The 19571-nt window shown below is 51.6% G+C and overlaps 8 protein-coding genes across 8 annotated transcripts; 3 read left to right on the top strand and 5 right to left on the bottom strand.

Annotated features, from left to right (window-relative positions):
* Positions 1 to 31: 31 nt before the first annotated feature.
* Positions 32 to 1273, top strand: CABS01_07180 (O-methyltransferase; the record flags this gene model as incomplete). Its single annotated transcript, XM_060540544.1, has 1 exon — positions 32 to 1273. One exon carries the CDS (start codon positions 32 to 34, stop codon positions 1271 to 1273), a length of 1242 nt encoding a protein of 413 aa, XP_060403429.1.
* A 564-nt stretch (positions 1274 to 1837) lies between these two features.
* On the bottom strand, positions 1838 to 2666 carry CABS01_07179 (phosphoribosyl transferase; the record flags this gene model as incomplete). The annotated part of the gene is made up of 3 exons (XM_060540543.1): positions 1838 to 2005; positions 2075 to 2515; positions 2634 to 2666. The coding sequence occupies 3 exons, from the start codon at positions 2664 to 2666 to the stop codon at positions 1838 to 1840; spliced, it is 642 nt and encodes a 213-aa protein (XP_060403428.1).
* Positions 2667 to 4151: 1485 nt separating this feature from the next.
* CABS01_07178 (uncharacterized protein) lies at positions 4152 to 5108 on the bottom strand (the record flags this gene model as incomplete). The annotated part of the gene is made up of 1 exon (XM_060540542.1): positions 4152 to 5108. One exon carries the CDS (start codon positions 5106 to 5108, stop codon positions 4152 to 4154), a length of 957 nt encoding a protein of 318 aa, XP_060403427.1.
* A 1138-nt stretch (positions 5109 to 6246) lies between these two features.
* CABS01_07177 (oxidoreductase-like protein) lies at positions 6247 to 7053 on the bottom strand (the record flags this gene model as incomplete). The annotated part of the gene is made up of 1 exon (XM_060540541.1): positions 6247 to 7053. One exon carries the CDS (start codon positions 7051 to 7053, stop codon positions 6247 to 6249), a length of 807 nt encoding a protein of 268 aa, XP_060403426.1.
* Positions 7054 to 7673: 620 nt separating this feature from the next.
* CABS01_07176 (uncharacterized protein) lies at positions 7674 to 9832 on the top strand (the record flags this gene model as incomplete). The annotated part of the gene is made up of 2 exons (XM_060540540.1): positions 7674 to 9645; positions 9699 to 9832. 2 exons carry the CDS (start codon positions 7674 to 7676, stop codon positions 9830 to 9832), a joined length of 2106 nt encoding a protein of 701 aa, XP_060403425.1.
* A 736-nt stretch (positions 9833 to 10568) lies between these two features.
* CABS01_07175 (uncharacterized protein) lies at positions 10569 to 11306 on the bottom strand (the record flags this gene model as incomplete). Its single annotated transcript, XM_060540539.1, has 1 exon — positions 10569 to 11306. One exon carries the CDS (start codon positions 11304 to 11306, stop codon positions 10569 to 10571), a length of 738 nt encoding a protein of 245 aa, XP_060403424.1.
* Positions 11307 to 12656: 1350 nt separating this feature from the next.
* Positions 12657 to 15245, bottom strand: CABS01_07174 (uncharacterized protein; the record flags this gene model as incomplete). The annotated part of the gene is made up of 6 exons (XM_060540538.1): positions 12657 to 13922; positions 14003 to 14381; positions 14436 to 14587; positions 14640 to 14721; positions 14770 to 14965; positions 15014 to 15245. 6 exons carry the CDS (start codon positions 15243 to 15245, stop codon positions 12657 to 12659), a joined length of 2307 nt encoding a protein of 768 aa, XP_060403423.1.
* An 894-nt stretch (positions 15246 to 16139) lies between these two features.
* CABS01_07173 (uncharacterized protein) lies at positions 16140 to 17911 on the top strand (the record flags this gene model as incomplete). Its single annotated transcript, XM_060540537.1, has 4 exons — positions 16140 to 16352; positions 16418 to 16675; positions 16733 to 17119; positions 17174 to 17911. 4 exons carry the CDS (start codon positions 16140 to 16142, stop codon positions 17909 to 17911), a joined length of 1596 nt encoding a protein of 531 aa, XP_060403422.1.
* Positions 17912 to 19571: the final 1660 nt, after the last annotated feature.

Below are 19571 nucleotides of genomic sequence, written 5' to 3'. Positions count from 1 at the left end.
ATTATAGCGAACACCGTATACACTTGCAGGGATGGCTACTGCAGACGCGTTGATTGCAAGTCTTCAGGACATCAACGGGGAGAGCTTCGCGGATAAGGCGGAGAGGATACGAGCCAGAGATGCGTTGTATGATGCGTTGAGAAAAGTCCAGACGCCGTGGGATATCGCGTGGGATCACATCGTGGTCAAGGGCGGCGGGAACGCGGCGATCAAGACGCTCATCGACGCTGGCGTATTCAAAAAGTGGCACGAGGCTGGTGGTAAACCCATTACCTGTACCAAGCTCTCAAAGCTGACCGGCGCCGACGAGCACCTCATCCGTACGTCAAGAACATCCAAAACCCCGTTCAGCCATGAGAAACAGACTGACCTGGTAAGAACAGGCCGCATGATGAGGGCAATAGCAGGCCAACGCCTCGTCATAGAAACAGACCTCGACACCTACGCCCGCACGCCCTGGGCCCAGGCCCTCGGCGAAGACGCGCCTCTGCCGGCCATGTACGGTGGCTTCTACGGCGAGCTGACGAACCCAATGTTCCGCTCGCTGCCGTACTACCTCAAGCAGAACGGGTACCGGAACCCGACGGACAAGAACGACTGTAACTTCCAGCACTGGCGCGGGCCCGACGCCGTCTTCTTCAAGTACGTCGGCACGAACCCGCTGCTCACGTCCGACTTCAACGATGTCATGGAGTGCCATTCGCGGGATAACCTCACGGCGTGGACCGAGGTGTATCCCACGGGCAAGATCGTCGAGGGCGCGATCCCGGAGAGGCCGTTGGTTGTTGATATCGGCGGCGGGAAGGGCCATGATTTGAGGAAATTTCATGTTCGGCACCCGCAGATTCCCGCGCGGCATCTCATCCTGCAGGACTTGCCCGATTTTCTGAAGGATGTCAAGCCCGATTCTGCCTTCACGATCCAGGCGCACGACTTCTTTACGCCACAGCCGCTGCGCGGGGCGAGAGCGTACTTCTTGCATAACGTGCTGCACGACTGGCCTGACGCCACGGCGGTGGATATCCTCAAGAATATCGCGAGCGCCATGGAGAGGGGTTACTCGAGGCTGTTGATCCACGAGAGCTTGATCAGCGAGAGGGCGCCGCTTTCGAAGGTGACAGCAACGGATATGATTATGATGGCGGGGCTGGCGTCGGCCGAGAGGACGGAGGAGCAGTGGCGGGAGTTGATTGCGGCGGCAGGACTGCGGGTTGTGAAGATTTGGAGGCCGGTGCAAGCGGTTGAGAGTGTTATCGAGACGGAGTTGGCTTGAGAGATGTGATGGAACATGCTCGGGGCTTCTGCTTCGAGTGGAAGGATCTTTTCTTGTTTGAAGTATCTGTAAAGTTAAGCAAGCGTATGGGAGGCAGGTCTTTGATTGAATCGACGTTTTACTTGGTCGAATGTGGTAAAACTCGATTTTTGTGCATGTTATGATCATGTCTGGTGGGTTGAGCATCTAGGGGCGTAAATGACCATCGTGTGGCTAGATACTGCTGCTCAAGAATTGTAGGCAAGACAGCTCAGAAAGTCGGCCTTGTCTCGTTGATGTTTAAAGATCTCCAAAGCTGTTGATGTAGCATGTCAGCCACTGCCCCCAACCGTGGCCGCCCCCAGCCATGGGTCAGAAGCCTGAAGGTCCAGAAATGAATAACTTTGAAATATCATTGGTGATGTGTATGCTTGTGGGCAGCTTGACGGCATGACCCCTCTTGGTATCCTTTTATACGCCCTATGCTGGCTTTCTTTCGCCAAGCAGCCCCGTCCGTCTATCCTCCTCGCCCCTCATCGTCGTCACGTTCTCATGTTACTCGTATGCTAAAGTCTCTCCTTGGGTTTACTGGCGCGCAGCGAGAGCCTCGGCCGCGTGGCGGTCGTGCTCGGCAATGTCGATGGCCTCCCAGGGGTAGTTGATCCAGACGTCGCCGACGGTGCGGGCGGCGAGGTAGTGACCTGAGGTCATCATGTCGGAGGGAAGGGTGCCCTTCTTCGCCTTGTCCTTGTTCTGTATTCCGTTACGTCAATACGTTTGAACTCGAACGAGATTTGCGATTGATATGGGGATATGACTCACGTGCAGAACAAAGATACCAAACTCAGTCTTCTGGCCCTTACCGAGGCGCTGGCTAGCAGCCTCAACGTCCTTCTCCAGCTCCTTGACGGCGTACTCAAGGGTGGTGCGGGTGTCGTCGACCTCGTCGACAATCAAGATGCGCTTGCCGACGAGGTTCTCCATCTCGCCGATAGCGGTCAGGTCGAGCCATTGCGTGCGGGTGACCTTTGTGCCAGGGACCTCGGGGACGCCAGGGGTAGAGTTGCCGCCGAAGGTCTCGGGAAGGCTCTCGTACAGGGAGAGACCGATGGCCTGGATGGGGATGTTGGGGTTGCCGGGCTTCTTCAGGAAGGAACGGAGGATACGGGCGGGAACGTAGCCACCGCCGCCGATTGCGATGATGAGCTGGGGCTGGAAGGTCTCGAGGATCTTGACGGCGGACTCCTGGCAGAGGTTGTGCACCTGGAAGAAGAAGAACAACTGTTAGCCCAGGTTTTGCGACACCTTGCACGAACACGGAGACCACTGGAATAAGAAAGTAATAGCGCTAGGGGTCTGGAAGAAGGAAAGCAAAACATACATCGTTGTACGTGACGTAGAGCTTTTCGACCATTTTTGCGGTGTTTGGAGGGGTTCTTTGACTCGAATTCGGCCGGTGGACGGGGTGTACTGCGGGGTAGGAGGAATGCTGCAGATTTGGAGATGTCTCTGACGTCTGGTATTCGAGAGGATGTAGAGAAGAAGAAAGAGAACGGGAGAGATGGATCGTGAATATTTCGGAGGGGGAGGAAATATACAGAAAGGTGAGTTTAAAGTGGAAAAGAAGCTTAAGTAGGGAAGAAATGGGACCCAAGGTTTCTGCCAGTGAGAAAGAGAGACTGCCGCTATTCACACGCGAGACGAGGACGGAAGAAAAAAAAAAAAAGATGCGCGCCAGGCCTACCAGGACCCCTCCATCCATCGATGAGCAAAAGGGGACCCCGCCATCCAAACAAGGATTGATGGGCTATGGCGGCGGGCACTTGGGAGAGAAATTTTGTCTGGCGAGCCCCGAGCCCCGCGATGACCAGCGGGTTGCTTTAGACCCACTTTGGCATGGACCTGGCTGCTGCGCCCCGGATGCCAGTCATCCGACTGTGGCTTGTGAATGGCTGCTGACCGAGGGGCATTACACCGAGGCTTCGGAGCCCGCCGTCTATCTCGGTGAAGGGGCCCTCTTCCGGTGTTTATTTACCAATGAAATCGGCGTGACTCTCAAATGGCAGGGATCAAGTGTTGCGCTCCTTCCAAAGTTCCTTCCCGTCCCAAGTGAGGAAAGAGCTTGGTGCTGAATTTTCATCCCCTGCTACCTGCCACTTGCCATTGAAGATTTGACGATAATTTCCAGGCTCCAAAACGACGCTGTGACTGTCGCCGCGTTCAACTTTAGCCCAGTCAGCATCGAGTCATGAAACGACGAGAGTCTTCCCAATGTACATAGAGTTGTCGATGTGGAGAGCTTCGAATATGATGACATCCCAATTTAGACCCACTCCTTCCCGACCCTGGCCGCGAGAGCCGATGGGACTGTTTGCTGCTATGCTCTCGACTGCTAGTTGACTATTCTCTCCCCTCAGAGACGAGTAGGTTGTTGGCCCTGACTGGGTCATGTACGAATTCACATGCTCGGTCTCATGGAATTCTCGCTTTCGTCCTACTTTAGAAGTGGTCTCTGGGCGCAATACGATGGGTCACCATATGGCACATCTTGAGTGGCATAGACTATCGTGTCGTTGCATAAGCTCTGGGTATCCCTTGGCGATAACTCATCAATCCCAATAAACCTTGTGTCCCCTGCCCTCGTAAATGCAGCAATTGTCCTCCCAAAAAAAGCAAAGCTTAAGACCAAGCTTGGCACAAATATAACCTAGAGCGTCTTCAGACGCGCGCATAGAGCCTCCATGAGCAACTTTCTCAACTCCTGATCCCGATACGATCCCTCCGGCGAAATGTCCTCCTTCCACTGAATGATAGCCTCGCTGACAATCAAGTATGCCGCCCAGAACGCGTCAAAGATACCGGGACCAACGCCAGGTCGCGGGAAGAAACGCTCGTTCTCCTAGATATATCCCGCCGGATCTCCCACGAAGCCGTCGTCGTTCCCATTAGTCGCCAAATCGTCCATGTTCCCCAATCCACTGACCCAGAGCTGAGGCTTGTCCTGCGTTGGATCGTACGCGAGCCGGAACTTGACGTTACGGGCGTCCTTCTGTAGATCGTGGTGAATGATAGCGAGAGCGGCACCCATCTTGCGCGCGAGCTCGAGGACGCCGGGGCGACCGATGAACTTGAGGAGCTGGTCGAGGTAGGCGGGTCGCGTCGCGAGATTCGGGTGTTCTTTGAGCATCTCTTTGACCTCGGGCGGCTGCACCAAGCCAAGCCAGATCTTCGGGTGGAGATTGTAGTTCTCTGGCATTGTGAGAGCCTCTTTCTGGAAGTCGCGGCCGACGGTATGGTCGATGATGATACGGATGATGGTCGGCTTGATCGGTCGCATTCTCTGCATGACGAGTCTACCTTGCATTTCGGGAAACGGTTCCATGAGCTGGTCGGGAATGTGGCTGGAGCCGTCCATGCCTTTGATGAGCTTGAATTGGCGCGGCGCGGCCGGAAGTACGAGGCGCGAGAGGTAGGGGTGGTCGACTCCCAGGATCTCTTGGACTTGCTCGTGAAGCGCGTTGGACCAGTGGCTGAGGAGCGTCGCAAACTCGTCGGCAGCAAAGAATCCTTTGCTCAACTTCTGGTAGGAGGATCGCTCCTTGAGGGCCTTGCCATCCTTCAGCATGTATACCTGCGTCTCCCACGCCCTCGAGTGGTAGATGAGGCGGAGTCGGGCCGAGTGAGCGGGAGGAGAAGGCGGGCGAGCCCTCTCGTGGGGGAGGAGCAGGTCCTCCGGCGGATCGAGGTTTTCGTCCTCGTCTTCATCGTAGTCGTCATCCGACGAGGAGGAGGCATCTTCCCAGCCCTCCTCCTCGCGGATGACCGGCAGCGGAGTGATTGTGCCTCTGGATGCCATCTTTGGTGGTGGTGAGATGGTTAGTCTGGAAAGGAGGAAAAGAGGGAAGAGGATGAGTACCTTAAAAGGTGACCATTGACACCCTCAGGTGCTTAGTCGTCAGTATCCGCATTCATCCCACGGGTTTGAGAAACCCTAATGAGGTCGGCTTTGATGAATCCGGCAGGCAGGGCGAAGGCCAGCTTGTAGACGGGAAGTTGAAAGTTTTGCAAGCTTGCGCCAGCAGTTAATAAAGGCAGGAGCCGTCTCTTATCACTTTCCATAACCAGGTCGTTCGTATTCGAAACACCATAACGAATACGGAAACGATAATAAGCAGTGATAAAAAGCAACGATAATGACATGGAGCAACGACAGTGATAGGAACTTGAGGAGAAAATCCAGAAAGAACAATGGGCAGGGCAACAATTGTGACGGGGTATTTCGGGAAAGGCATTCAAATAGCCTGTGAATGTTCACTGTTGGTGATGGGCTGCGACCACTCGGGTCTGCGATGATCCCCGGGAGCGATTCACCGCTGTGAGGACCGTGGCTGCCGTTCAAATCCTGTTGGAAGATCCTTTCATAGTGCCGCAGGCGTGAAGACATTGAAAGAGAACACAAGAAAGCAGTCTGAAGTGTGAGTTGAAGAAGGCAAGTATAATAATGAGACGAAATGTAAGAAGAAGGGACGGCATGGGGATGAAAAACGATGTAAACCAATAAGGTCAAGGCAAGAACGGACAGTTGATATCTGACACTGAGAGTTCTGCTCGAATAATTTGCAAAGATTAGGGCCTTTGCAAAGACGTATTTTATCCCTCACTTTGAGATGTGACAAATCGGCCTAGATGGCAGTTGTGCCACTCCTGATGCTCTCTTCCCCAACCCCAGTTTCCTATCTTCGGCCACATCTTGAAGCAAGACAGGAGCCGACGGTTGAGCCGAAAGGCGGCAAGGGCGCATGTGGTGGTGCCTTTGCGAGTAAATATCCCGACATCGCAGCTTTCAGAATCTAATACGATCGTGGTATTGTGTATTGTAACAAATGTCTATGGATGACGCTGATGATGGCTTTTGAGGATGGTTGCCTCCGACGCAAGCTATGAGACGAAAGAGAAGAAGGTTGAAAGGACCGAAAGACCAAGTTCCGTGACCCTCAGCCTCCAGTTGTACCTTCTTTTTCATGTACAGCTTTCAGCTTCTTCTCTGTCTTCATGAACTCTCGAATGCCTACCGGGACATCGTCATAGAGCTTCTCGTCCCACATATTCTTCGCAATCTTGGGATCCTGCGGCACCCAGTTGGTATCGGAACCGCCGCCGTCGTCATCCATGGTATTCGAATCATTCGCGCTCGCGCCTTGCTGCTCCTTCAACTTTAGCTGTGCCTCCGCATTCGCCGCCGACCAGTCTTCCATCTCCTCCCTGTACCGTTCCCACACGCAATTGACGCAGCCGCTCATGCAACAGTTATCCGGCTCTTCCGGTCGCGGGGGAATAACCACCCCCGCTATCGTCGTGCTCTTGGAACGCAGCTCCTCGAGACGCTTCTGGCGCGCGGCAGGGCCGGCTAGGGCGGAGCCGAAGACAATGGCGGCCTTCTCAGCCGCGGTTTGCGGCGGCGGCGTCGGCACCGGCTGTGCGGAGAGAGCTTCAGCAACGGGTTCGGTGGTTGGGTTTGGATTTGGGCTTGGGCTTGGGGAGGGAGGCGACGTCTTACGGCCTTGCTCCTGTTTGTGGATGGAGGAGTTTGGGGGCTCCTCGGGCTTCACATCGGGGATGGGTTGAGGGTCGTTGAGGATCGCATCGTAGTAGGCGCCCAGCGGGTGCGCTTGGGTCTGAGAGGGCTCGATGGGTGCCGGGCCGGTTTGCGACTGGCTCGTGACGAAGGCACCTCGGGGCACACGGGCGATGCGCGGCACGAGAGGCCGGAGGCGGGGGAGGAATCTGGCGGGTGCTGACATATTGGGTGTGCTCCGTTGGTAAGTCCAGTTCTAGGTGGGTTGAAGCTTGGAGATGGGCATTGTTGGGGTTGAGTGAGGCCGGCCTGCTGTCACTGCAGAGGCGAGAGAGACTAGGGCGATTGGAATGCGGTCATCAAAGCCTCGGACGTCATCGGTCTCAATTCGTTGCTTAGGTAAGGTGAGAGGTGTCATCACGTGCTCTCGCGTCTGGACTTGTACTCCGTACCCATGTGAGGTCAGGAGACCTGTAGTGGAAGTTCAAACAACCTATTTCATTGGTAAATAACGGAGAAAGCATGGCCGCAATAGGACTATCAGCATTATAGACCAAAAAATAGAACACCGATTTTAGATACGGTAGACATTGGGCAAGATTTGGAGCATGCTTGTACTAAGACATACGCTTCAAGGAGCTCTAAGAGGACCTCCCCTGTTTACTTCCCAAGGTCCGCCCAATCAGGAAAGCGGTGGAGTCGCATGTACACAACGCGCCGCCTGTGCACCCGCTGGACGAGACCGTCGCGCATCTTACCAAGGTCGACTACCAGCGCCGCAAATTGAACTCGGGCTGCCAGCTCCACGCTGAAATGCTTCAGTAAAGCCCAAGACGACCATTGAGCATGGAAGAGTCTGCGCCGAAGCGGCGGAGGGTTTCTCCCCGCCTTAGCAGAGAACGCGACGAAGACAATAACGAATCGACAACTCCGCCGGACCCTCCCCCACCACGATCGCGAATACCCAGGAGACCTTCCTTCGCGTCGCCAACGAGAGCAAGCCTGTCCCGGACGAATCCCGATATCCTGCGAAGAAGAAGTCGAAGTCTGAGCCCATCAAAGGCGGGGTCCAGCAACCCACCAACGCAATCTACTACCCAAGATGTAGCTGGCGAGGGTCCAGCCGCTCAACCCGAGAGCCAGGCAGAGCGATTCTTAGAAAGAGGGCCTGCGCGCCCAAGGAGTAATATGTCGGGATCAACTGCGGTCGAATCAACCAACCTGGGCTCTCCAGCGCGGCGGATGGCTCTTGAATCGAGGGTGAGCGGAGCTCTGGCGTCTAGGCCACGCCGATCTGGTGGCATACCCATTCCGAGACCACTTCCTGAACCTGGACCCAACGACGATGAGGACCTCAACCCTTTTGCTGGACGCGTCTTGAATCGCACGCCCCCTCGCCACGGCGCCGGCCTTGGAAGAGCACCTCCCCGCCAGCCCGAACCTGAGCCTGAACTCGATCAGGAGCCCGAACTCCCGCCTACCCCTACGCAAAGGGGCCAGGCTGACCCTGTGGTCACGACACCTCCTCGTGGCATCCACGATACACCCTCAAAAAAGAAGCGGCGAAACACTTCACCGTCTAAGAGCTCGCCACTGAAGCAACCGCCTCTTCGACCACCCGAGTTCTCTCATAAGGCGCAGGATCCCTCCAAGAAGGCCATGGCACGGGCTGCCCGAGAGACGAGCCCGACTCAGATGGAAAAACAGACAAGGTCAACAACAGGCCCTTCCGGAACACACGAGGCCCGTGGAATACCAGTGCCTGATCCCTACTCCGAGCTCAAGGAGACGAGAGACGCGCTTCAGGCGGAACTCGCAAAGTTAGAGGCCGACCTCGAACTTGCAACTGATGAAAACGAGCGAATACGTAAGGCGCAGTCTCGCCGATCCGGTGATGTGCAGCCTTTGGGACGCTCTCGTCAAAATCAACTCCTCGACTTGCTCCGCCGTCACCTCGTACCACCGGAGAAGGAAGCCAAGCCAGATGCTGCACAAGGATGGTTCGACATGGCCATGAATCCAACATCATGGCTTTCGTTTGGATCCCTAGGGCAAGCTCAGCTGTTCATACCAAAAGAAGAGCCAGAGAAACTTCCTGCTCCTACTTCGCACCACCCCATACAGATGACGGCCGTCGACGAGCTTCCATACCTTCAAGCCTTTACCCCCTTCGAAATTTCAGCGATAACGAACATGCTGCCAAAGGAAAGCGATTTCGATCCTCTACTACGGAAACACAACATCGTTATTAGGTCGGCTAATCCGGCGGGTCTCTTCATGGCCAAGATGGAAATGACTGTCGACACGGAGAACCTTCAAATCAAAGAGCTTGCAGTACCCCGCCTGGACCCCGCAGCCGTCGCGGAGCTCGGCCCTTTCGTCGAAAAGGTCACAAACGGAGGCTCCAACACTCACATGAACCGGAACATCAGCGTGGTGACTTGGGCCATGTCCGAGTGGTACAGAGTCGCCGTCGAGAGGGCGAACGTTTGGCATACCCTCGACACCGAACTCGGCGACAAAGAAAAGCTGGCGCAGAGCGTGGCGAGGATACGGACACGACGGAAAAAGCGAAGGAGAAAGGATGACGATGAAGAAAATAGTCAAGATGCGGATGGTGCCACAGACAAAAACCGGACTGAGAACCTGCCTCGTTCAGTACTGCTGCCTCATCTGGGAAGAACAGCGTACGAGATTCCGATACCGGGTGCCGTGAAGGAAGAAACATCGTGTTTGAGATTACAGTGGCGGATTGATTTTGACTGGACGGGTGAGGCGCAAAGCAAGGTTGGACTGGTCATTGGCATGCCCGGCAAGTGTGAGTACCCCCCAAGGCTGCCTTACGTCCCGTATTGGACTAACATCAGCTAGGGCATTTAGGTGACGAGCGCGGTTCATTGGCAGCAGCGTCCAAAGTTTTTGAAAGATTTGTTCAGGGTAATGAGGGACCGATGAGGGCGGTACGAACTGTTATTGCATTGCTGGCGGGAGACGCGTTGTCTTGAAAGGATACCTAGTTCTATGCAATGCTGGTTATACAAAAGTAACTTCATGCGTTAGAGGAACATAGTCTGCAAACCCAATGTTGATGGTGTTTCTATAATCTAGGCCTAACCCTAGGATTGACCTCCCATCAAGTAAGTAAAGGTACTTAGTCAGTGTGCGTATGCGTATATCGATCATCATTGTCTTCCTATTGAGAAGGAAAGAGAAAGACCACTCTTACTCCTACTTATAAGGAGCCAGGACGAAAAAAAGAGTTCACCCCCCCGGTGCCGATTTAGGGGCTACATCTCTTGGTGCTCATGCTGGGACTCGAACTCGGGATCTCGGTAGCCTGTCGTCGAGTAGGCTAGGGGCGTAATTGATTGTTGACCATAGACCACTCCACCACCCAGCCAGTTTGACCTGACCCGTCGACCTAGACGGGCGCCTGCTAGCTGGTGACAAAATTGGAGTTGAGGGGGTCTATTTGGGTTTGATTGGTGGCGTATTCAGTTGACTGGGTGAATACACATATCAGTAACACAACAAATTTACACGTGGCGAGTTTTTCACGTTGATGGATTTTACTTCTATTCGGCTAGACTGTCTACGGTCTCGCAACTAGTTTTACCTACTACTGAATGCAAACTTCATAATGAAGGAGCTGTTGACTTTGCCCCTTTTCTATATCACCAGTAAGAGCCCCATCTTAGGCTCTCGAACCCAAGCAGGAAACGCTCGTGCCGTTACTAAAGTTTAGTAGGAAGGACCGCCCCGGCCGCCGCCAACACCACCGCCACCGCGGCCGTATGGTCCATAGGGACCATATCCTCCACCGTATCCGCCTCCACGTCCACGGCCTTGACCGTTGGGACTACGGGTAGGACTACCATTAGAGCTCTCGTCATCGGAGCGATAGCCGTTAGTATAGCCGTTGGTATATCCGTTGGTCATACCGTTCTGGGTAGGAGAACCACCGCCGCCCCGCCCATAGCCGCCCGGTACACCGAATGGAGCAGCAGGACTGTTCCGGTACGCATCGCTGGCACGGGGACCTCGACCCGCGGTACCAGACATGAATGCTAATCCGCCGCCATTTGAGGGACCACCTCTACCGTAGCCTGTGCCGTTCATATTAGGCCCAGGAGAGCCGCGGCCAATACCGGCGTGGGTGAACGGCGGGCTGCGAGGAGCAGGACGCATTGGAGTCAGGGGGTTCTGCTGTCTGCTCCCGTTGATCCCATTTATGCCGTTGGGGGAGGGGCGAAAGGGGATGTTAGTTGAGCCACCGTTGATACTGGGACCGCCGCCGTAGGTTGGCCCGGAGAAGCCTGCGCCGTTGTTGGCGTTGCCGGTGAAAGCTGCGTTGTTGCGGGCGGCGTTCTGGTTCATGTGCCAGTATGCGTCTAGGACGGAGAAGCCATTCATGTTTCCTGGGGAGAGACGGCGTGGGGGTGTGTCCCCATTGTTGGAGCTGCGGCCGCTTCTGGACATTGTGTTGAGTTCAGTTCTGGGGCTGTGGGCTTTGGTCTTGATGACTGATGTTGTGTGTGCTTTGTGCTTTTGATGGTTTGGTTGTTTGGAGAATCTGCAACGTTCTTGATGATGATTCTAAGAGAGAGAAAGGGGTTTGTTCTATTGCTTCAAGATTGTTTATATAGATGCTGAAATATTGAAGTGAATCGGTACTGGCGGACCTCGTACAGTGAGTAGAGCGTTCGTGATGCGGTGGTTTCTGCCTTGAGAGCTCATGTCGGACGAAATCTTCACTAGCCATTCACTGTGCTACTCGAGTAAGTGCTTCCGCATCGTAGAAACGTGAAAAGTGTCTTTGTTGAATACAGAGGCTTATAGTTCCTCTTGATTCTCTATTATTACTCGAGCAGGCATCTTCGAGACATCACACGCATGGATGAACAAGTTTGCTTCAGTCCAGCTCCTTTCTGATGACAAGGAGTCGTTGAGATTTCACGCCTGACTTTTCAGAGTAGTCTTACCAAATTTGGGCAGCTAAGCCCGATATTTGCAGATCTTACAATCCTAGGTATCGATATAATAACAGGAAGATGCAAAAATCATGTTAATACGCGTAGCTTTGAATACAGCAAATGGGTGCGCCCATCCGATGTTAGATGTACATATTTTGATGTTATGAGCAAACCAAAATCGCAGTTCGTAGTCACTGCTGAGGCCTCCAATTCAATCTAGGGGGTAGATACATGATCGATATACAGTCTTTGTTTCCAAAATAGGCGCATATACTTAATGAAACCATCGTGATCACTTGAAGCTTCGTACTCGGACCAAGTTACACATGGGACCAGACCTGGTAATCGGACAAAAGCCGATGGTTTCTCGAATATATATCATCTCAACACTTACTACTTCTCCTTTCGTTCTTCTTAAGGAGTAGAGCATAGTCATACAAGCAAATATATTCCACGTTGGCTAGCGATTCAAGGCCCATGTCTGAGTGTCCTGAACCCGCTGATGCTGAGAAAGAAGACCAGCAAGCCAATTCTGGAAGCCACGACGTTTACTGAGCGTTTCAATCATCATTGCAAGGTTCAGAGTAACAGTGACCGTAATATTCGATCTAGCTACCGGACAAGTGTTCAAGTCGAGCTCGAATTGTGGTTTCAACGGCTTGGATTTCAGACTGCCGTCGAGGTCGGATTTGGACCGTTGCTAATTGAAGTGATCATTGATCGCGCCGAAGGCAACTTCTAGCTGTTTTAAATGACTAGAGTATGGAGTGAAGATTATCACGCGCTAGGATGCGTCGCATTTTTAACTACTTCGTTGGGTGCATCAATAATGTAACTTCGTCCTCAGTAGCTGAATCTAAGCTTCCACTGATGTGTGCAAGGAAGCTAAGTGTTCTCCTGTCATGAAAGGGCAACTGTGAGGCCGTTCTGACGTCTCAGGATTCGACACCGCAATGTAACGTTGACAAGCCATTCGCATCGTCGACGGCCTAGGCAAAAGTTTAACCGGCAAACCATCTGCGCCACTTTCGGCACGGTCGCTAATGAGTTTGTTGAGATCCCCAAGACTCTGATTGGGGATAACCTTTGGATCGCTACCAGCCAGCGATCCCAGCCAGGCCTTCAAGACGTCAACACCCCGTTCAGGAATTTGTCGTACGGAAGCCTGTTCAGTCATCTCCAGCCATGGATAGTTGAACGGCATGGCCAGGCAGTATGGAATATTGCTGCCGAAAAAGTTCATTGGCATCGGACGAAACATGCGTCGTCGAGACTCGGCAAGCTTCAAATACTCCAGAATCCAGGTCGCCTCGTTCAAGTTCTCCGCCACTTTGTTGGTATAGTTGGAAATCCGAATTTGATGCTCAATGAGGGGTTTGTCCAAGTTGCACAGGAACTCAGCCTCTGGCCATTCGTCTTGAAGTTTGTCCAGGTCCCCTTTGTCGGCCATCCTCTTCCGGACAGCATCGATGAAGTTTTCCTCGAGGCTGTAACTGTACACAGATTCACCGGTCGTTGGGTCGGTTGTCGGCGTATCCAAGAGTTCCGCCTTGACGGGGATGTACTGCATCAACTTGAGACGTCTCCAGGAATAAATCGGATTCCAAAAGTCAACCATCTGCAAGGCGTTGAAGGTTTCCTCGGAAAAGAGTTGACATCGTGCCGAGTCTTTGTCATTTCCCAAGAACATCTTCTGAGCAGTCCATACGCCATGCGCATCATCCACAGAGCTTTGAAGGATAACCCAAGGATTATCCCCTTCGCCCCATTGCTGAACAGCGAAGTTGACTTGGGCTCCTCCACGAATATCCTCTTTGCCATTTTCGAGAGTTCCCATGAAGATCCCACCGGCAAGGCTGTTTGCTGGAACAACAAGTTGTGCGTCCTCCACATTGGCTACCTCCTGTAAGGTGCAGAGCTTGAGTTCCCGTGAAGCCCAGAGATAAGACGGCCCGTCATACTTGAAAGATGAAATGGAGTACCTTCTAAACCATTGTTCTTGAGTCAGGTACTTCTTTTTGTCTTTTTTGAACTGTTCTTTGTTCCAAGCCGTCAATGCAGCTGGAGTCTCCTCGAGTTTGTGGGCAGCTAGCCATTTGTCGTCATCAAGATTTCGATTGGGCTGGAATTGTCAATAAGTATACTACAAAGGGTGTGCCTTTTGGGCGATACCAAGTGGTAGTGGAATGGAAAATAACTTACCAGAAGATCGCTGTATCCTCTGAGCATTTCATAGCTGAAGAAGTGATCCGATGGTACAATGTTGGCATTGTTGGATGTAGCAGCGATGTTGATATTGGTCGTCAGGAAAAAGTGCGCTGCCCAACGCTGGATATTATCCGGGCATGTTTTAGTCTCTCCTTTCTCCGTCAAAAAATCTTTGTTCCGTCGGCTAGTAAACCAGACTCTGGCAGAGTCCAGCACTATTCTTTCGAAAGTCTCACCAGCTTGCACACTTGCACCGTAAAGAGGGGGGAATCCAGGATAAGTGAGCCATCTCGCCTCCGTAAGCTCTGAAATGAGCTCTTTATCAAGAAGATCTGTCACTCCTCTACCTCCAACGAGCCAATGCATCCAAGGCCTATAAACCGCGTCAGCAAGCAACTTGGTTAATATCAGCCCGATGATAACTTACTTGTGTATCTCTTTCATGACGATTCCTCCATTAACATGACCATTTAAAGGACCCAGGTATGCCTTGCCTGGAGCATCGAAAGCATCCATCGAAGAGCAGAGATATACCCAGCCGTGCTGCGTTCTGGCTTCATCATTCATGATAAGATCGCGCTACCATCTCAATCAACTTTGAACACTTAACAGGAAATGAACTTCAACCTACAGCATAGTACCTGAATTGACCATCCTCACGTGACCAACTCATGATGTGGAGGATATCCTTTTTGGAATGGATGGAAGAGGAGCTGATATGTTAGCCCGAAAAACAGCAAACTGTTGACCCGTTTACTTACGCTGCTATAAGCACAAACCAGGGCGCCCACGAAACAGACCCGATTGGTGCCTTGCCATCTTTCTTGTGGTTTGCATCAGTGGGAAAGATGACGGAGATGAAACGAAGCTCGGATCTGAACCAGGATTTCTGTTTGTTCCTTGGGACTGTTTGACCGTCTGCGACGGCGTAAGTCTGCAGGATTATGTCTGGATCCTCTGCCTATCGTTAGAATCAATCAGTCCTGACGAGAAAATCTTACTCACCCCAAAACTGGGTCATCAGCTTATTGTACGTATTGTGCTTCCTGAACGCTTCATCAGTCTTTAGTCGTTTGCCCCAATAATCGATGAAGTTGTCATTGAGTTGTTCAGGCGTGGCGGGCGTGTCTTCATCAGGATACGGTTCTTTTGTCTGTGGCTTTATTCCACGAATGAACTTTCGATACCAGAGTGTCTGGTTGAAATCTTCATAATTCCCACGCTTAGGGTCAGTCATTGTGTCTTGTGTGAGTGATGGGACAATAGTTGCTGCAGAAGTGTGGCAAGGAGCGCTCGAAGATTTATGTTGAGTTCAAAACTCTGGATGTCTACTAGAACAGGGTAAAAGAACACGAGTAGCCAAGTGCATTGGTGAGACAGCTGATACACTGCAAGCAACCTCATCAAGCTTCATCACATCACGTCTCACTCTAGAGGCAATTGAAGCCAGCGATACCGATGTGCAGTACCTTAAGAAATGCTAGTGTGTGATTCAAATATGCGGATGTCCTCTGAGCTGAATCTTCGTAACCAGTTGAATGTGTCCGATTAGCAAACGAGCCTTTTGTGGCTTGCTTCAGAGAGGCTGAATTCCATTTCCGTCAGAGGCTAGGCTCGGCCCATTCATTAGCTTGTGGTTTATGATATGTAAACAAAAACATCGGCTATACCCCGCACACACCAGACTATGGACCAGACATAACCTTTCCCAACATGGGTAAAGGCTTGTGACGACGTAAGCCTCTATCTTGCACTATCAACTCTCGATGAGCGTTTGATTCGTCAACGTACGCTATGGGATGATGAGACATATCAGAGTCAACGACTGTGTCTCAATACGAGCTTGTAAGATGACAGAAAATGCAGTAGGCCAGGTTCATCAGCCGTTCGATCTCAGCCAGCCTCAGAGCGGCCAGACTTGAAAATCTGGAACAAATGTATGCATGGTGTATCACATAGCTCGGAATTTTGTTTCCGGCCAAATGTAGGAAGATTGTTATTTTCATAGTATTCGAGCATGTCCAGAAGATAGAGCAAAGGCATTCTCTTTAGATGTGCACTTCATCTGACAAGTTAACTTCCGCTTCTCACGTACTCCTTCCATCTTCACTGTCGTCAGTTCTCCGCCGAGATGTCTGAACTCAGAAAGCTCGACAAGTTTCATCCTCCTGCCTTCTTGGATGATTTTGAGGGTGAACAGCTTGAAAGATGGTCCAAGACTGTTGATGGTTGGTTCGGTGACGAGATAGCAGGGAGACTCCCAGGGAGGAAGATTCTTACTCAGTTCTTTAACCCTCGTCACTTTGCCTACAACTCGTCTCTGCCTCCTGTACCCATCACTTGGGTTGGCTTCCCTCTGAATGCAAGTTATTCACCAGCCTTCTATGCACTCGTCTAAACGGTTATCAGGTCAGAATCAAGCAGCCTACGGATGACGCTCGATGGGCATACGCGGAGGATCCGGAGAACCAGCGAGCTCCTCTAGGACGCTTGAATCCTGAGATTCTGAAGTTCCATAAGAAGAACGAGCAGACGGGGGAGGATGAAATTGTTGAGGTACCTCGACAAAGGGAGGATCGTTGGGTGATGGACGAATACTTGGAATGGTCTACCAAAAAGGTTGATGGAGATGTTCAGATTGTGAGCTTCACTTGCGAGGGTCCAGAGGTAAGTTGCAGCCAGTTCTTCTTCACAAGGGTGATCTTTACACTGACTGATGACTAGTACTGGGAAGAACTTGCCAAATATAATCCCATTCTGACCGAAACTCCCATTAGGAACCCAGCAACCCAAAAGCATGAGAGGAACAACAAGATCCTCAACATTTATAAGAAGCTGAACCCCGATTTTGCACACGAGATTAAAGGAGATCACCTAGTGGACGACGAAGGTAAATACAACATCTATAACAGGTGGAATGGGCACACCAATACTGGCACCATTGCCCATCTCATCCAAATCAACAATAGCCTTAGTGCCGAGATTGACATCGCTGCTCAAGCCACTGTCACAAGGACCGACTTGGTGTACGGTGAACCTATTACCAACATGCTTACCCTTTGCGGAGATGGATCTGCCTATGGTAACCCGAGCAGGAATTCTGACCCGACGGTAAGAGACTCTGTTGCTGTTCAGTGAGAACTATTCGAGGCTAACGATTTGTAGATTGGTGCCGCAGTCAACGAAGTCTGTCGTCTGGCTCGTGATACAGAGTGTCCCATCCCGGTCACAATCTCTGTCAAAGATCCTGTCGCTCTGTACATGTACGACGCAGACTTCTCGTCCTTCCTGTTAGATCGCACCGGTAAGCGAAGAGGAAACGTTCGAGAAATGGTCCCGGTTCCCGAAGGGGTCTTTGACTGGTGTGACCGTGGTGATATTACCAAGAACATGGGCCTTCATCTTCGCGTGTCTATTCCCAAAGGTCTCAAGACTGATGACAATACCCGCGACCTTAATCTGAGCGATCTTTTTGACCAAAACAACGGAGGTCGCTACGTGCATTATGGAAGCCAATTTGCCGATTACATCTTCATGAGCGTTTCTGGCGTTGTTGGCCCGAAGCCAGAGCCTCGGAAGGATGGAGAAGCGTGGCCTGGAAAACCTCAGCCTGCACTTACCTACACTGAGCCGTACCTCCAGAAGCCGGTTATTAAGCCCAAGGTTCTGGGGAGTCCTGTTCTCTTCAAGATGATGGGAGAGGTCGATGCGGTTGTCACACCTTCTGATCGAAAGAGCGACCCGAGGGTTGAATTCAATGCGGTTGTCACAACTTCTGATCTAGAGACAATGGGTCTGAGAGTAGAAGCAAAGGATGGACCGTTGGGCTATATGGGGATGCCAGAGCCCGGTCCTCCTAACGGGCCGGACTACCAATCCATCACTCCGAAGGCCATCTATTAAGCCAATGGGCAGGAAGCCGAGAGAAATTGCCAGTTGATGGCTTTGACTGCACCCAAGTATTGAACCCTTGAAGTTGTTATTCGTTAGGCCCCCAAAATGGAATTTCTTAAGAACTCGCCAATTTTGAAGCTCATATTTCCCTGACTGAAGCTGCATATAAGCTGATTGGATCAAACGGCTCGTTGCTTTACATAAGATTAACAGTCGAAGACCCTGTATTTCCCATTACACTATCAGCTTACAGTGACGATGTCTGCTATAAACCAATGCGAGATTTCCTCATGGGAGTTTAACTGCATACAGCCATGTTCTTATGTCTCGTATTCGGCGACCTACATGCTTTCAATAGTCACTCTGCAGATAGCTCAGCTGCCTAGCTTAGCTCGACGTCACCTAAGACGCAACTGGAGATCTACGGTTCCAAACTTTCGAGTGACTGATAGAAAGTATGTCTCTCGGCGACTGATCGATTATGCAGAATCAATGATGCAACCAAAGAGAATATTGTGTGCCAAGACGGGATTTCAGCTCGCCACTCCTATCAATGCCAGCCGTTCTGGAACTCGTGAGGTGCGCCTTATCTGTGACCCTTTGTTCATAGCACGGAACGGTGACAGACCTATCAATCAGGATGTGTTTTTGGGCCCCGCACTTTATATATGTTGGATTACTGATTGCTTATGATCGCATACTCCATTTCTCAAAAGTCTCCCTTTGTCGCTCAGCCTGTAGCGATTTCAATTTTTCCCTCTATTCTAATTAAATCTAAATTCTTACTCATCACACTCTCTTATTGGCAAAGGTGACCACTTTTGAGTCTCCGGTATCCATGGAAGACGTTCAAAAGACACCCAACTGGGAGGACGACATCTCTCCTCTCATCAAAGCGCCTTACTGGGTGACCAAGAATCCCGAGGTAATTGGTCAAAGGCGGATGAACGAAATGCTTTACTGGGGCAAATGGGACCTTTCCAAATATGACGACGTTAGAAAAAGGGCACTTGGTATCTATAGACATCTTCGCTCTAAGTCAACGCCTGTAACTCGAAACCCAGATCATTGTTGGCCAGAGAGTGCTCTCGAGACATTTCGCATGTGGGCAAACAATTGCACCGTATCCAGCTATAGGATAGACATATTTACCCCTAATACCAGTTCAACGTGTTAGATGCTATGGGAAACCACGGTTTTATCGGTCAGGTCACACGGCTAGGGATGGGGCGAGGAAGAGAGGATTCAAGACCGCCGAACAACGGCAGATGTCGCAAGCCAAGTGCAACTAGAGTTCTTCCCGCTGAGAGTTTCCAGGATCAATTCACCCGAGATGACAAGTTGAGGATCATTGTAACAGATATAGAGACAGGCAGAAAGGTTGAGGAGGGAGAGTATATGCAAATGTCAGGGTTTGTTCCGAAGCTGGTGTGGCTGCCGGTCAATTGAACGGAATTGTGGGAGAAAGTCTTGGCTTAACCGTTCCTAATTATTTTCTCATTAATCAAGGCCTGAAAGTGACACAAATATTCGAGATCAGTCGAAACTCACATAAGGGATCGGCGGGCATCCGGGCTATGTATTGGCGCAAAGATTACTCACACCATAACACGGCAGGCCGCATGCATGACGCCGGCTAGTTATTGGTCATGAGAACACCATAGCAACT

This window comes from Colletotrichum abscissum (genome assembly GCF_030869225.1).
Source record: "Colletotrichum abscissum strain IMI 504890 chromosome Unknown Scaffold_15.1, whole genome shotgun sequence".
Taxonomy (NCBI): domain Eukaryota; kingdom Fungi; phylum Ascomycota; class Sordariomycetes; order Glomerellales; family Glomerellaceae; genus Colletotrichum; species Colletotrichum abscissum.
Note: the sequence above shows the minus strand (reverse complement) of the source record. Positions and strands in the feature narration are given on the sequence as shown.